General features: G+C 42.4%; 1 protein-coding gene across 16 annotated transcripts in view; it reads right to left on the reverse strand.

The window, feature by feature from the left end:
- ADD1 (adducin 1) overlaps positions 1-17694 on the reverse strand; it is a 76819-nt gene that overhangs the window by 36657 nt on the left and 22468 nt on the right. For all 16 annotated transcript variants that reach the window (XM_036853699.1, XM_036853700.1, XM_036853698.1 and 13 more), the window contains exons 2-3: positions 4396-4610; positions 1212-1374 (exon numbers count right to left, since the gene is read on the reverse strand). In XM_036853699.1, the coding sequence (XP_036709594.1) occupies positions 1212-1374; positions 4396-4590 (358 nt within the window). In that variant the 5' untranslated portion in view covers positions 4591-4610. The remainder of the gene's footprint in view (positions 1-1211; positions 1375-4395; positions 4611-17694) is intronic.

Consider the following 17694-nt stretch of genomic DNA (forward strand, 5'->3'; position numbering starts at 1 on the left):
CCAAAAATAATATAAATAAATAAATAAATGGAAACTTAGATTAAAAAAAAAAAAGAATCCATGTGAAAACATGAAAACCTAATGACTACCATTCGACTTCAGGATGGAAGTGTGAGCTAGTAAATTACATGTGATTTTTAACACTCTCTGGACATTAATGATATTATCATTCAGGTGAATGTCAATCAACTTCTAAGAATACCAGAGAACAGACAGGTAAATAGCACATGGCAGGTGATCTAACGGAAACCAATACCTTAAGTTGGTCAGTCAGAAGCTGATTATCCAACTAGAAACATCAGAGATTGATCCAGGGCACAGTATACAATAGGTCAGATTAGCTGATGCTCAAGGTACCCTGGGCTCCACCTTGTCATGTTAATGTTTACAAATTCAACAGCCATGGCAAAGCGCCATCTCTGCACAACTAACTTTGCTAACTAACTTTGCTCACATTCACTCATCCAACATTTTTCTTCTGGCTTTCTTTTGGAATTTCTCTGTTTCTCATTCATTTGCAAACAGCAGTGAGGAATGGTGGATAAGAAATGTTGGCTTGGGGCTTCCCTGGTGGCGCAGTGGTTAAGAATCCGCCCGCCAATGCAGGGGACACGGGTTCGAGCCCTGGTCCGGGAAGATCCCACATGCCGCGGAGCAACTAAGCCCATGCACCACAACTACTGAGCCTGCACTCTAGAGACCGTGAGCCACAACTACTGAAGCCCGCGCGCCTAGAGCCCGTGCTCCGCAACAAGAGAAACCACCGCAATGAGAAGCCCACGCACCGCAACCAAGAGTAGCCCCCGCTCGCCACAACTAGAGAAAGCCCGCGCACAGCAACGAAGACCCAACACAGCCAAAAACTTAAAAAATAAAATGAAATAAATAAATTTATAAAAAAAAAAATCAATGTGCTACTCCCCAAGCATTATTTCTGATTAGTTTTTTTTTAATTCATAAAGGGTCTGAGAAGCCACATAAGAAGTTACCTGCCTGAGAAATAACAGAGTCTCACTGGCTCATAAAAAAGGAGCCCTCTATAGTCAAGACATTTTTAGGCCTATCTTTTACTATAACTAAAACTCAATTTTTAAAAAAAACTCAATTCTACGTATTACATAGTGTGCGCTCATCTATTTCACATTGGAAAATGTTAGGAAATTTTACCCGGAAAATGACGGAGAATGTATACCAAGTCAGGAACTACTCACTCATGTTTAAGGCAGCCATCCCTCCTTGCGGAGCTGCCGGGTAGACATTCGGTACATTCGTGGTCATGAAATCTGCAATCTGCTGTAATGCCAATAGGCCTGTGGGATTCTTCCCCTTCTTAAATTGTTCCTGTATCATTGATTCCAATTCTTCACAGAAAGCCTAATAAAAGGCAAATTAAAACAATGAGATACCGCTTCTTTTCTGTTCCTTGGGAAGGCAGGGGTAACTATCACATAGACCAATTTTCTGTTTGTTTTCATCCAGTGCTGGAAAGGCAAATGGATATTCTCATATATCACTACCTGGAGCATAAGTAAGTACACTCTTTCTGGACAGTAATTTAACAAGATAAAAGCTTAAAAATTTGAACAGGCATCCTATTCCTAGGAATCTTTTCTAAGGAACTAATCACAGATGTGCTCAAAGACTTATTCATAAGGATGCTCATTCCAGCATTACCAATAAAAGGGAAAACAGGTAACAGTCTACATTTTAAACAGTAGAGGACTGATTAAATACCCTGAGTCACCTTACAACACCTGACACTGTTCTAGGCACTGAGGACACATAGGAAGAAAACGGCTTTGCCATCAGGAACTTAAAACTTAGTAAGGAAAACACAAAAAGAAAAAATCCACTGTACAAAGGACCCTCTGTATCAACAGCATTCCAGATGACCTGTATGTACAGTATGGAGCTGCGCTTAGCAACGACCAGTGAGTGAGGCCTGGAGCCACCCATCTGGACCCCAGACTCTTTCCTCAACAGCAGTCACCAGCCAATGACCTTGCCTTTTGCATGGTCCTAACTCCGGATGGTTAAATATCCACACCCTCCCCTCTCAGCTCCCTGATCGCCTCTCCTCCGACGACCGTGTCATCCAATTCACCCAGGCCTCCTATTTCCATGGTCATGCCCTAGAGACCTGCTCACTTCTAGTAACTGGGCCCCTCTTCAGTCTCAGAGCCAAGCACGTGCTCTCCAAACACCCTCTCCTAGTGTCCAGCTCACCCTCTCTTCAACCCCGTCTTGATCCTAAGACCTTATCACCATCCCATACCTTCCCTGTGTCCTGACCTCTCTCACTCAGCTTAGGCCCTTGGTTTAAAACTATAGCCATTCCCTTGCTTACAACTCTCTACCATTTCATGTGGCAAAATCCCAACCCCAGGTTAAGTTCAACTCTTCACACCCTTTCTATTCACGCTGCTGAAAGTGGCTGGGGGACAAAAACGAAGACCGTACCGCACTGTCTCACTGTAAATCCATGACCACTGACCTGAGTGCACCCTTGACATTAACCCAGGGATCATTCTCGACTTTTCTTGCCCATTCCCTCGCCTACTCTTCATGCCTTCTCTACACCACTCCCTGTGCCCATTCTAAGCAGATGCCTCCACTTGTTATTCCACTGAGAACAGAGAATCAGTCTGAAGGAAACTTCCACAGGTTCCCTCTCACATCTCCCAACTGTCAGCATCTGTACACACAGGGTGGGCCTTCCCACTCCTTACTGCAGTTGAACGATCCACGCTCCTAAAACCAAAAAACCAGCACCGGGTACATTCTACTCAGTAAAGCCCAGGCCTTACCAGTCTTTCCTCTAGGGTCCTTTCTCTGTTCCCAGACCCCACAGTGCATGTGGGTCAGTAACATTTTGATGCTGACTCTGTTCTTGACCCCTGTGGGTAGGGACGTGGCATCCCCAGTGCCCCCAGCACAGTGCCTGGCACACACTCGGTACTGGAAGTTTAGCTTCTTCACTCTATCCTTAGTGACTTTCACTTGGTTTCTTATTACATTTACACAGGAAAACTGCTCAAGCCAAGTCTAGATGTTATCCTGATTCTTTTTTTTTTCCCTCTCACCTCTTCCCCCCCATCCATCAGCAGGTCCTATTTATTCCACCTTCAAAATAGAACACAAATGAGTTTACCTTTCTCCACCTCTACCACCACCACTCTGGCCCAAGCTACCACTACCTCTTGCCTGGAAGTCAGCTTACTCTCTTGCCCTCTACAGTGCTCTCTGTATACCAACCCAGAATGAGTTACTCAAAGACTGCAGCGTGCCGTTCCCGTCTGCACCGTACCCTGAGCTGGGCTGACACAGCCTCTGACACAGCAACGGCCCCCTCCTCCCTCTCCAACCTCACTGCACCCCGCACTCCCACTTCCTATGCCCAGACCACACTGGCTGCCCTTGGACTCTTCAAGCTCGTTCCTGTCCTGGGAATTTCATGTCTGCTTCTCCCCCATCGCTGCACGGCCAGCTCCTTCCTGTCGTTCAGAGTTCAGGTCAAATCCTCCTCACTCAGAGAGGGCTGTTCTACTCAGTCACACTCAATCTAATCATCCAGCTACTTCCTGCACTGTGCTTCTATTTGTTGCTCCTTGGTTATCTCCTTCGACTAGAACGTAAAGTCTGAGACTTGATCTGGGCGCTTACACAGGTGTTATACATATGTCAAAATTCATCAAGCTGTGTACTTAAGACTTGTGTACTTTACTGTAAGTTATATTATGAGGAATAATATATGAATAATAATAACAACTAAACAAATAAGCTTTGTATGCTAAGTACCCAGTTCCTTGCAGATAGAGATGATCAACACTTAAAAAAATAACTCAAATGAATTATCTGCCAAGTGACACCCCAAAATATTAAGGAAATAAAACAAGAGCAGATTAAAAGGATAAAAAGAATGAAGCACACACAAAGGCAGCAGCATCAACATGAAAACAGCACTACTTTACCTAAAGATGCAAACAGAAGACAGGTGGGCGTGATTGTGGTTCAAATGCCGACCACAACTAAAGGTAAAATCAATCAACAATCAGGTGTTGCTGAGACCTACTAAGTGCCCAGCACCAAGCTAGGTGTTTTGGAGGAAAGAGTAATTTTTAAATGGTCGCAATATATAAAGACTCTCTGGCAAAGCAGTGAGAGAGTGAAAAGGAGAAATGAACACCTCCTATCCTTTATGATACTGAAGATTTTTCATTTCTGTGTCTGATAACTTGAACTAAACTGAACTCTTTAACAGCCACACACATATATATACAAGGCACTGATTTCCTGTGTTAAGGTAAACGGACTATGACACATACAACAGAGCGTAAGAGCTGAAGTAGTGGAAGAAGGAAGAGGGCACTTGGTCAGAGACAAAGCTTCTCTTACGGGGCTTTGCAGAATCATGGACACCCTCTTCTTTTGCTCCATCATATTGAAGTCCTGGCGAAGGTCTGGTGCCATGTTCCTCTCTCGCAAGTATTCTGGATTGTTCTCATCCACTCTGTCGAAATACCTCTCTTTGTGAGGGGCTGTGGTCGGGGGTGGTGAGGTCACCACTGCAGCCCGAGTATCACCATTCATTGCACAATCTTTCCAGGTTCCTACAGAATCAAAACAAAAGGCAGTATTGTTTTTGAATCAATGTCCAGTAGCATTTCATAATGAGAACATCAGCCTGACAAATACAATCTCCAGCATGAGGATGCCCTGACTGACTGACCAGTCAGAGCCATGACGTGTGATGCTTCTTTGTGGCTTCTGAGGCACGTGGCTGATCAGCCGTTGCCCACCCTTCCACCAACCAAGGGCAGTTTTTGTCCTTGCCACTGTTCTTCAGCAGACAACAGGAAAACAATCTAACAAAGCTAGTATATCCTCTGACAAACTGAAAAAATATAATTAGATATGAAAATTTTGACCACAAGATAGTTTAAAGTCATCATATTGTCCCAAACAGACAGGATCTTCTAAAAGCAGCACAGTTCATTTCTGGAGAAATTTGATTCATGATATTGTCCCCAAAAAGGACTGGTGGCAACTCTGCAAAGGATTTGCCACACAGGTCAAAGGAGAGAAGCCGCTCACACATCTGTATTCATGCAAATGGGAAATGCTCTTCATCAACATCACCTTCTTGGTTCAAAGAACAATAATAGTAGGCTCTGAAAATGTCAGCATGTCCTTGAGTTTGTGAATAACCTGAAAAGATGCCCAAATGGCTCAAATTTAAACGTCTGCTAATATGGCTACTTACTTTACAGTCTTTTTTTAAAAAAAACACTTATTTATTTATTTGGCTGCGCCAGGTCTTGGTTGCAACATGCGGCATCTTTGTTGCGGCGTGCGGGATCTTTAGTTGCAGCATGGGGGAATCTTTTAGTTGCGGCATGGGGGATCTTTTAGTTGCGGCATGCAGGATCTAGTTCCCTGACCAGGGACTGAACCCAGGCCCCCTGCATGGGGAGCTCGAAGTCTTAACCACTGGACCACCAGGGAAGTCCCACTTTACACTCTTCTTAATCCCAATCTTTTATTTGAAATGCTGTTTGAACACACTAAATTATATTCACCTTTTAACTATAAATCTCTAAACAGCACCTTTACTAATCATACAAATAGTTCATTCTGCTTTTGTAACCCACTGAATGACAGCTTTAACAATATCTATATGCAGTGTTTACTGAGCATCTTTTACGTGCAGTCACTGTGCTGCGCACAAAATTAATCAGATGCAGTCCTCACTTTGAGGAAGCTGGACTCACAGTCCAGAAGTGGAGACAGACTCACTGAGGAAGGCAGTGGTGCTGATCTGGAAGTCATCAGCACAGAGGTGGGGCCAGGAGAGGAGAGGAAACTGGCCAGCAGAAGCATGTAAGTTGAGAAGAGGGAGCAGGACCAGCGCCCAGAACCGTTTTTGCCATACAGCTGGTATGTAACTACAAAATCTTGAATAAATTAAGAACAAGAAGGAAAGGATAAAGACACAAGATGAGAAATAGTCTCAGAACCCACAGGCAGAGAGTTTTAATGGCGAGTGAGTGAACAACAGTTCCTCAAGCCACAGAGGATAAGCAACGTAGGGATTTAAAAGAGGTGATTAAATTAGCAACTAAAAAAGTAAATGGTGCTCCTTCTTACACTGTGTACAAAAATTCAGTCCAAACGGAACACAGACCTAAATGTAACAGCAAAAACTATAGAATACTTACAAGAAAGTAAAGGAGTGAACCTAAGAGACCCTGGTTTAGGCAAAGTCTTATATGACACCAAAAGGACAGCAACAAAAGAAAAAAGATAAACTGGACTTCCTAAAAATTAAAAACATTTGTGCTTCAAAGCATACATAAAAAAGTGAAAAGACAACACATAAAATGGAAAAAAATTTACAAATCATATATCTGAGAAAAGATTTACATCCAGAGTATACAACTTAATTAAAATAACAAAAAACTTGAAAGTCATCAAGCGACCTCAGTAGATGCCACATAGAACAGAACTGCCCAGTTGAACCTTGCCTAAATTCCTGACCCACAAAATCATGAAATATGAATAATAAAATAATTATTTTAAGCTGCAAAGCCCTGGGATGGTTTGTTATGCTGCAACAGATATCTAAAATAATGTTTGTAATAAGGGGAAGGAGAATGAAAGCAGCCAGAATTGTATGCTAGACATTGTTCTTTACCTGTATTTGATCCTCTCACCTCCCCTGTTTGTCAATATACTATTGTTTTCCTCACTTTACAGATAAGGGAACTTAGGTCACCCAGCTAGGAAGTTAACATGGCTGGGATTCTAATGCAGCCCTCCTGGATGCAGAACTCCTGTTCTTAACCTCTAAGCTATGTTGTAAATGATGATGATGGTGACAGTGAGAGGAAACAATGTTCCCAAAGGGATGGGAAGGGATGGAATTGAGGGCATAGATGCCTTGAACAGGAGGATCCAACCAGGAATCTGGGGCTGGCATTATTAGCTTTTTAGTGTGCATATGAATCGCCTAAGGATCGTGTTAAGATACAAATTCATATCCAGTAGGTCTGAGATGGGGCCTGAGATCCTGCATGTCTCACGAGCTCCCAAGTGATACCAATGCCACTGGACTCAAACAGCAATTTGAATAGTAAGGCTTTAAAGAATAGTTTATTAAAAATATATATTTTGTGGTACCAACAGCCAAAGAATCAGTTGAACATTTTTTAAAGAAAAAGATCGATTTGGATATTGCTTTTCTGAAATCTAAAGATATGATAGAAGTAAGAGCATACTTGAAGTGACACTATCTCAAGGACTTAAAGACAAAGCTTAAAGACAAAGTATGAAAACAATCAGTGACTAAAAGGCAATAAAACAGAATAAGTGAACCAATGACCTAAACGTAGTCTTTAAAACTTACCCTTCTCTGAACATATCCTTTAAAATGTTTAGTGTCATCTGTTTACTTTAACCTAGTTTGTTCTAAAAGAAGGACCCAAAGAACAAAACATTATTAATGGCTGTCTGACATTTCTTCATTAGATATAAATGAACCTGACCATTCTGAGCCAATGATAAAAATGTTCCACTTCAGCATTTCAAAAAAACAAAAAAGGGACTCCCTGACGGTCCAGTGGTTAAGACTCCACTCTTCCACTGCAGGGGGCTCAGGTTCAATCCCTGGCTGGGGACCTGCATGCCATGCGGTGCGGCCAAAAATTAAAAAAAAAAAAAAAAAAAGACAAAAGGATATACAGTATTATGAGTTCTCTATTATCAAATGAGTCCTAATTTTAAGCCATTTTCATCAGTAAATAAGGACACAGGGGAACATTTTAGAGGCAACTATAGCTGCTTCCTGGTTCCCAGAGCTGACTGAAAGAAAAGAATCTTTGTAAAACCAACATGCTGATGATAAGGCAGAGATTGCTCTCATTTTATTACAAATTGCCATATGAATGGGAGAAGATAAAGACTGAAGACCAGATATGCATGTGGTCTTCCTTCAATAAGGAAGTCTATAAACTTAAAGTATACATATTCTGAGCCCAATAACCAAGAATAAACATAATTCCAACTTTTAAAGTACAAAACCTGTACTTGGGGACTTCCTTGGTGGCACAGCGGCTAGGACTCTGCCCTCCCAATGCAGGGGGCCCAGGTTCGATCCCTGCCCAGGGAACTAGATCCCACATGCATGCCACAACTAAGTGTTTGCATGCCACAACTAAGGAGCCCGTGTGCCACAACTAAGGAACCTGCCTGCCGCAACTAAAAGACCCAGTGCAACCAAATAAATAAAGAGAGAGAGAGAGAGAGACACTCTTTAAAAAACAAAAGCCTGTACTTGGTTTTTGTCAATTACGGCTTCAGGTTTCATTGATGTCGTTTTTAAGTGTGTGTTAAGACAGCAAATTTTTCTAGGAAGATCTCTACAAAGAAGTCATTACTTAATCCAGATTTTTAAAGAAGAAATGGAAAAAATACAGATGCAAAAAAAACTTCCTGCAACATTATTTAGAATAATTTTAAAATAAAATAATTTAAAAAGTAAGATCAACATCCAACAATACATGAATGGCTATAGCATAATCTGCTCAATACAGTATTATGAAACTATGAATATTCTTTAGCATAATACACGAGACTATAACATGTTTAAGTGAAAAACTATATATTTCCTATTCTATTATATAAAGTTATCAATATTATCACTGTAGTCACATATAGACAAGATGATATAATGGCAAATAAGCTGTATTAAAGTTGAACAAATTGATTCAAGAGAAGTAGGGATTAATGTTCCTCTATCTCAATATTCCATAAAGTTGCTATAATTTAACCTGTGTAAAAATTTTAAGATTTCACTCAACTTAAAATGTTGATACTGAAATCAATGAAATCTCTGGGAATAATACTTTCAAATAAACAAACATACACACCCAGCAGAACCCAAAAGTCTGGCTGAGCCATGACAAACAAGCTTGGCCTGCCCAGGTGACATCTCGCATTCACCCACTTTTCTCCACCTCCACCACATCACTCTAATCTAGATAATTACCACTCACCTCCTGGACACACAGTAGCCTCCTAATTAGTTTCTCCACTTCCAGTCTCCTAGCAACCCCCACACCGATCCATTTTTCACAGTGAGGCCAGAGAGAGTTTCAAAATATAAGTCAGATCATGTCATTCATTCCCCTGCTTAAAACCCGACAGGTAATAGGAGGATCTCTGCCAGATCCTGATTCAAGTAAACTGTAAAATAAAAATCTAAAAATGACATTCGAGACAATTAGAAATTTGAACACTAACTGGACTTGGATGGCATTAAGGAATTACTGTTAACAATTTTAGGTGTGATATTATTATGGTTATATTAGATACATACAGAAATATTTATGGATGAAATAACATGACATCTGGAATTTGCCTAAAACTTATACGGGGTCGAGGGAGAGTAAGGGTTACACAAAATAAACAAGACTGGCCATGAGTTAGTAACTGCTGAAGCTGGATGAAGGATAAAGCAGGGTTCATTATACTGTTCTATTTCGTATGTGTCTGAAATGCTCCATAATTTTCCTTGCTCACAGAATAAAGTGCCTCCAGCCCTTTCATAAGCTGGTCTCTGTCTGCCTTCAGATGAACAAATTTCAGCATGTTCTTTCAGACAGATATGACTGATATTGGGATGAAAGGATATTTTAAGATTAACCTCCCCTTTCTACTAACACCACAGAAAATACCACTCTGCCTAGAATGTTATTTATTCTGGAAATAACAAAAAGCGTGCCCTGGAATATTCTTTCTTAGCAAAGGTATTCCAGTCCCAGGACAATGCACCCTCACTAACATGTAACTAAACCTCAGATCAGAAACCAGACAAATTTTTGTTTCTCTAACACATCTAATGAGCTAATTCTAAAGCTTTGGGAGCAGATTCAATTATTTCTTGGCATCTCCCTTCTGGCACAGACATTCTGCTAACTATTCCAACCATTCACATGATTTACTTTTGAATCCCTAAAAACAGAACACTCAAACCAAAGGCTGAAACAAGAAGGTGGCCGTTAACAAAATTCTCTGGGTCAGGCGAATGCTGAAGACCTAGAGGGTCTTCTACATTTCTAAATGTTCTTCAAACAATCTCAGAGAGCATAAAGACTGCCAGGTGATAATGAGCTATCACGCCATGGAAAATAAAACAGGAGGTATCAAACATGCTCATAAAGTAATAAAAGTGGCAGCCTCTGCTGGTGTCCCTGGCCACCTCAGAGCCAACTCCAGACAGCCTTTGGTACCGTCAATAGGAAAACAAGGTAAGAGGCGACCTCTGCAGTATCTTCCTCTATTTCTATAACTCCAGGTACTTAATATATCTCCACCAGAGCCACTTTCCACATCATGTGCAAGGCAGCAGAGATAAAAAGTTACAAAATGAGTAGGAGGCCACAGACAAATAAATGTAATCAAATACTCTTGGTGCCATGAGAGAAATCTACTTACATATCAGCAGGCCAAAAGTGTCCAGGGGGAGGTAGAAAAAGCAGAGAGAGGGTATTATGGGTTGAACTGTACGCCCCCAAATTCATGTTAAAGCCTTAACTCCCAGCACCTCAGAATGTGACCTTATCTGGAAATAGGGTCACTGCAGATGTAATTATTTAAGATGATGTCATACTGGAGCAGGGTGGGCCCCTAATCCAATATGACTGGTGTCCTCATACAAACGGGGCATTTGGACGCAGACAAGACTACAGGGAGAGGCCATGTGAAGGTGAAGGTAGAGATGAGCTGAGGTGAAGCATCTACAAGCCAAGGAACACCAAAGATTGCCAGCAAACCAGCAGCCAGGGGAGCGGCCTGGAACAGAGGCTGCCTCACAGCCTCAGAAGGAACCGGCCCTGCTGACACCCTGATCTTGCACTTCTGGTCTCCAGAACTGAGACGATAAACTTCTGCTGCTCCAGCCGCCCAGTCTGTGGTACTTTGTCACGGCAGCCCTGGGACACTGATGGAGCAGGCTGCCCCGGGACACTGATGGAAAGCTTCACAGAAGTGATGCTTTTAGAGCTAAGCAGGTGCTTCCAGGTTGGCTTGGGGCAGGTGGCAGTCACCTGGTGAATGAACATCTCTGGGAGGGCTCCGTAAGGTTTGCACCCAGAATGAAACGGCACCATCAGGCCACACTTAATTAAACAGAAGGTGGTCTCACCAAAAAAAAAAAGCGCAGCTAGGGGAGGTGATGGATATGTTAAATAACTGGACTGTGGGAATCATTTCACAATGTATACACATATCAAATCATCACGTTGTGCCCTTTAAACATATTACATATTACAATTTTATTTTTCAATTATACCTCAGTAAAGCCAGAAAAAAGCTGAAAAAATAGAGTGACGCCTTTGCTGGGAAGAGTGACAAGATTCTCTGCAAGCTTGGCAGAGCTAACAGTGACGGCCAAGCCTAGGCAGAGGGCTGGGAACAGCGCTGCAGAGACAGCCCACACCCCGTCCAGCGCCTCAGGCAGGAAAGTGGAAGAGACAAGGAAGCCCCCGCCGAATCCATTACAAATTCTCAGAAACCTTCAGTTGTGGAACGGGTGCCCAGCCAGTCAATGAAAGGGGAGTCTCTAAATCTCCTGACAAAGGAGCCCAACACTGAGCCGTCTCCCAAATAAAACAGAATACAACCACAATGAGTTACAACCCTCACTGCCAACATTACTAGCCTAGTTCTCCACCTCCCCTAAAGGACAAACACCTACCTTACGTTTAAGATTCCTCTTCACAGCTTCGGGCTGAGTGTGCCCTGCTCAGGACTCACAGCTCAGTAAAAGCCTTTAATTACTCTGATCGGATCATTTCTATTCCTGTGTCTCCAGATGTTCTCTTGCAGATGAAACTGCTCAAAAGTTCCCTTTAAGATAAGCACTGCTTACTAAGTGATAATTACTGATCTAAAGCTCATCTTTTACATGTATTAACTCATTTTTCCGAAGGATAAGGAAACTGAGGCACAAAGCAGTTAAGAGCCTGCAGTGGGGTTGCTAGGATCTGAACCCAGGCTTCCCAGCTCCAGAGCACCTGCTCTTAACTCTGCCACACACTACCTCTCACCATCGTATGTCCAGGAAGCTCAAATTAGAAAGGAAAGAAAGAAAAAAAAAAAAGGTAAAATTGAATCAAAGCAGTGCTTCCTAGCCTTGTCGTCTGCTCTTATGCTCCTCTCATTGAGGAATTATACGGGTGGGTCCTCTTGCTTCCTCTCTCCTTTAGGATGAATGATTTGTTAACAGATTCCCAGCCTGAATCGTCCACATTTTATTACGTTTTTATATAGTTATATAGCAGCTGTTGTTTTTCTTTTACTATAGCACTTAATCAATCTTCTGGTGTATTATTACAGAGATTCCAGTTACGTGCTTAAGGTTACACAGCCATAGTGGAGAAGCAAGAATCTGAAATTAAGACTATGGTTTAGACACAGGGAACTCTACTCAGTGCTCTGTGGTGACCTAAATGGGAAGGAAATCCAAAAAAGAGGGGATATATGTATACATATAGCTGATTCACTTTGCTGTACAGCAGAAACTAACACAACATTGTAAAGCAACTACACTCCAATAAAAATTATAAAAAAAAAAAAAAAAAGACTATGGTTTAGAGACTGCACTCTTAATTGCTTCTCACCAAATGGTCTTCCTGTGCTGATGAGAGGATTCTCCAGTCCAAGGGTCAGTACTGGGCAGTGGACAGGCCCTTGGGCTAGGTATCAGTGGTCAGTCCCACTTGTTCCACTGTATAATGTCATCACTTACCAAGTCCTCATCTATGAAGTAACAACATCTCCCTAACCTAATGATTAAATGAGACAATGTATCTGAAAGCACCTTAGGGAAAAAATGATAAAATAGGATAGAGGCACAGTCATCATCTCTATGACTCACAAACTCCAAACCAAATATTCCCCAAATCCAGTTAAGGAGAATGCAACTAGAAAATGCAAGGGATCAGAAGAGTGACCAACGCGTGAATTTTATGAGGACAGTGCCACAGGCCACTGTAGAGTACACGCTTCCACACAGACTCGTTCACTCAAACAACCCTGCGAGTTCTCAACCTGCGGAGGAAGAGCTGACTGAGTTTCAAGTTCCTGAGGCCGCAAGATAAATAAAAGGCCGAATCAGAACCTGAACCCAAGACCACCCATTCCAAACGCCACGCTTATCCATCAACTGCCACACAGGAAGTCAAAATGCGGATAACTGGCTGAGAGCAGGTAGCACATCGGGGTCTACTGTCTCTAACTCAGCACCATCTCCCCACTAAATAGCACATTAACAGGCCTCAATAAACATCGGGTAAGTGGGTGAATGGTGGAAAGGAATACACAATCATTCTCCATTACTAATTTAACAAAATTCTGCTTTCATCCAAAAAAATGTATTTGAAGTAACATCCACTACTTTCAGATAGCATGTGAGCAAATATTAATCAGTATACTCTTAAGTGCTTTCAAGAAGAAATTCCACAAAGGAAACTACAATTCAGATTTCAGGAGAGGAATCTGGGAGAAGTAAATTTTATGTATGGTGTCTCACAATTTAACAAATAACCACCACGCCACAGGAGGGTCTCCACTGTAGTTACTATACTGACGCACATATTGAGTTACCCATGCCCAGAACCACTACATGTAGAAAAAAAGTAGAATTCAACTTTATCCTCTGACAGCATCAACCACTTTCTCTATTTTAGATCCTTCATGATACTGTTACTGTCCTTCAATTACTTTACTATTTTTATTTTTTTAACTATATTTTTGCTGAAGTAATGAAGACTTTCAAAATTTACGGTTTTATTGAAACAAAACTTTTCCTGAATTTCATTCCATGAGGGTGCTTACTATGTAAGGGTTTGAGTTGGATTTTTGCTTATTTTTCTGGGAAGGAGGAAGGGGGGAAAGCTTCGCAGGGCTGTAAGTAAGGAAGATTAAAATACCACAAAAACAGACTTCCGTGGTGGCGCAGTGGTTAAGAATCTGCCTGCCGGGCTTCCCTGGTGGCGCAGTGGTTGAAAATCTGCCTGCTAATGCAGGGGACGCGGGTTCGAGCCCTGGTCTGGGAAGATCCCACATGCCGCAGAGCAACTAGGCCCGTGAGCCACAACTACTGAGCCTGCGCATCTGGAGCCTGTGCTCCGCAACAAGAGAGGCCACGATAGTGAGAGGCCCATGTACCGCGATGAAGAGTGGCCCCCGCCTGCCACGACTAGAGAAAGCCCTCGCACAGAAACGAAGACCCAACATAGCAATCAATCAATCAATAAAAAAAATCTTAAAAAAAAAAAAAGGACCCTATGATTATATCAAGCCCACTTGGATAATCCGGGGTAACCTCCTTGTTTTAAAAAAAAAAAAAAAAAACAATCTGCCTGCTAATGCAGGGGACACAGGTTCGAGCCCTGGTCCAGGAAGATTCCACATGCTGCGGAGCAACTAAGCCTGTGCACCACAACTACTGAGCCTGCGCTCTAGAGCCTGTGAGCCACAACTACTGAGCCTGTGCTCTAGAGCCCACGACCCACAACTACTGAGCCTGTGTGCCACAACTACTGAAGCCCGTACGCCTAGCCTGTGCTCCACAACAACAGAAGCCACCGCAATGAGAAGCCCGCGCGCCACAACGAAGAGTAGCCCCCGCTCGCCACAACTAGAGAAAAGCCCGCACGCAGCAACGAAGACCCAATGCAGCCAAAAATAAATAAATAAATAATAAAATGAAATGAAATCACAACAATTAGTCTAAGTAAAAATCTGCCAAAGGTAAATTTCTCTGAAAAGTAATCAGGTCAGTTGATGGAGACTGAAAACCCTTTATGCTATGAAATAATTATGAGCACACAAATTCTTAGATGGTCTCATTTTCACAAAAATAAGGACATACTATCAAGTGAAAAAAAGCAGGATACAGAGAACGATGTATTTATAGTACCTCTTGGTAGGGAAAGGAGGGATAAGAAAAATACTCATATTTGCTTGTATTTGCATAAAGAAATGTAGGAAGAATGTACAAGAAACTTAAAATGGTGGTTTGTACTTGTAAGGAATGGGATCTGGGTGAATGGAGGACAGAGATGGCCAGGAGAGTCTTTACTGTTCATATATACTTTTTAAAAGTTAAATTTATAAAAAAAGAAAAATTTAAAAATAAAACACCATTAAGAACATAAATAAAATCATAAGCATCCTTGAAGGTATAAATGAACAGAGTACACAGTACCTTGTATTTCCAGCAGCATGATGACATCGAACGTTTGTTTAAAGTTTAATATATATTCTGTTAAGTACTTTACTAGAGTGGCCCTATCCTGATTTTACACGTGATAAAATGTAGGCTCTAAGAGACTGTTTTACCCTAAGGTAGAGATAGTAAGTTAACCAAACTCTCAAGTTGAGTTAAGAATGTATAGGGTTAATGAGCCCCTCATAGTCAGTCCTCCAAAATGATTGTGTTCATCTCAGAAGCATTTACGGCTGAATATTTCCTTAAATCAGTACCGGCTTCACTGTGCAGCCGCTACGTACTTCCATCTTACGAAAAGCAGTAGAGTTCCTGGCCTCTAAGCACAACAGAGCACTTCACCCTATAAGGAATCAAGGGGATTTGATGCACTGCCCTTCGCACGTGAGGGTATGACAGGCAAGGTTTACTGCTGAAGAACAGGGCACTTAGCACACTGGTCTCAAAGTCTGAAGCTATTAGGGGAACACACCATCCTGCTAATTCCAAGAGGCAGACCAGGTTTTCTGCCCCTCGTCGTCTAAGCATCTTACACTGCTGTCTGGTGCACAGGAGGTGCTCAATAAAAGTGTGATGAACTGAAGAGCTGCCAGCAGCAGAGCAGCCATGAGGACCCTTAGAGCCCTTCTGAGTCAGTGCTGTAAACATCTCCATCACAGTTTAAATCTAACCCCTTCGTTTGAAAAGTAGGAGAACTGATGGGACTTCCCTGGCAGTCCAGTGGGTAAGACTCCGCGCTTCCAATGCAGGGGGCAGGGGGGGTTCGGTCCTTGGTCAGGGAACTAGGATCCCACATGCCGTGTGGTGCAGCCAAAAAATAATTAATTAATTAATTAATTAATTAAATAAAATAAAATTAGGAAAACTGAGGTTCGGAGAAGGGAGAAGACGGCCCTGGGCACACAGGGAGTCACGGGAAGAAAGCAGCAGCCTGGTGTGTCTGGAGTCAGGCTACGGCCAAGTCTGATGTCCACTGCCGTGCTTACTATTGTGATCCTGAGCTTCTGAAGTTGTTAAACTTCTCTCTGGACCGCTGCTTCCTCACCTATGAACGGATGTTGTCATGGCAACCTTGAGGGATATCGTAAGAATCAGAAATGCCATTTGCAGAGCATTCAGCAGAGTGTCTGGCAGTGGACACACATTAAAGGGTGGCTATGATTACTGGGCAAGGCTAGGGCCAAAGTGTCCTGGCCAGGCTTCTGGACATTCCACAACACCAAACTGCTTCTTGCTCACATGATTTTTATTGTTGGTGACAAATAATTAAAATTTTCTGATCTCTGTCATAACTGCAACTGGTTTCAAAAATATATTAAAAAATATTTTCTAGGGGCTTCCTTGGTGGCGCAGTGGTTGACAGTCTGCCTGCCAATGCAGGGGACACGGGTTCGAGCCCTGGTCTGGGAAGATCCCACATGCCGCGGAGCAACTAGGCCTGTGAGCCACAATTACTGAGCCTGCGCGTCTGGAGCCTGTGCTCCGCAACAAGAGAGGCCGCGATAGTGAGAGGCCCGTGCACCGCGATGAAGAGTGGCCCCCGCTTGCCGCAACTAGAGGAAGCCCTCGCACAGAAACAAAGACCCATCACAGCCAAAAAGAAATATAAAAATAAATAAAAGATTAGTATAAAAAAAAATTTTCTAGTATATATAATTTATTTCTCATTATCACTACCACCATAGAAATTTCCTATGTTAATATCGAAATAACTTCTGAAGACTTTAAAAATTCCAAATGGTATTTGAAGGGGAAAATTATGAAAGTCTTAAACCATGTGAAAAATGGCCAAAAACAAATTGAGACAAAGGAAAATCATGCCTCAAATTGCATATATTAGTTTTTACTTAATCAAAATGGCGCCATTTCAACAAACATGACACTACTGAGGTAGAGGGGAGAATTCAAACTCTAAAAGGCTCCACCTGCATTTGGGCCACAGACAGAGCGACAGATCCCACGTAATTTTTCAAATGTAACTGAAGTAGAAGCCAAAGGATAACGTCATCAAATGCCTACTGCGCTCCTACCATGAAGCTAACACAGGCCAGGCACTGTTCTTCAATCTGGATGCTTGGGAGACTCAATGCACAGAACAAAGATTTCTGCCTTCAGGAAATGTACATACTAGCAGAGGGGGCCAGGCAATAAACGTGCTACATAAGTAAATCACACAGTGCCATGGAAGGGGACTGGGAAGACGCGGGGCGGGGGGGGGGGTCAGTGGCAACATTAAGAAGGAAAGGCTCCCAGAGGTGACATCACAGGTGGTGAGGGCGACAGGCACTCCAGCAGAGGGACAGCTAGAGCCAAGCCAGGAGTGAGGACTGGCTTCTGTTTGGGAGTGGGAGAGGGAGACAAAACTAAATCCGTTTATCATCATTTTCTTTAAGCACTGAGAT

Source organism: Balaenoptera musculus, chromosome 5 (assembly GCF_009873245.2).
Source record: "Balaenoptera musculus isolate JJ_BM4_2016_0621 chromosome 5, mBalMus1.pri.v3, whole genome shotgun sequence".
Taxonomy (NCBI): Eukaryota; Metazoa; Chordata; class Mammalia; order Artiodactyla; family Balaenopteridae; genus Balaenoptera; species Balaenoptera musculus.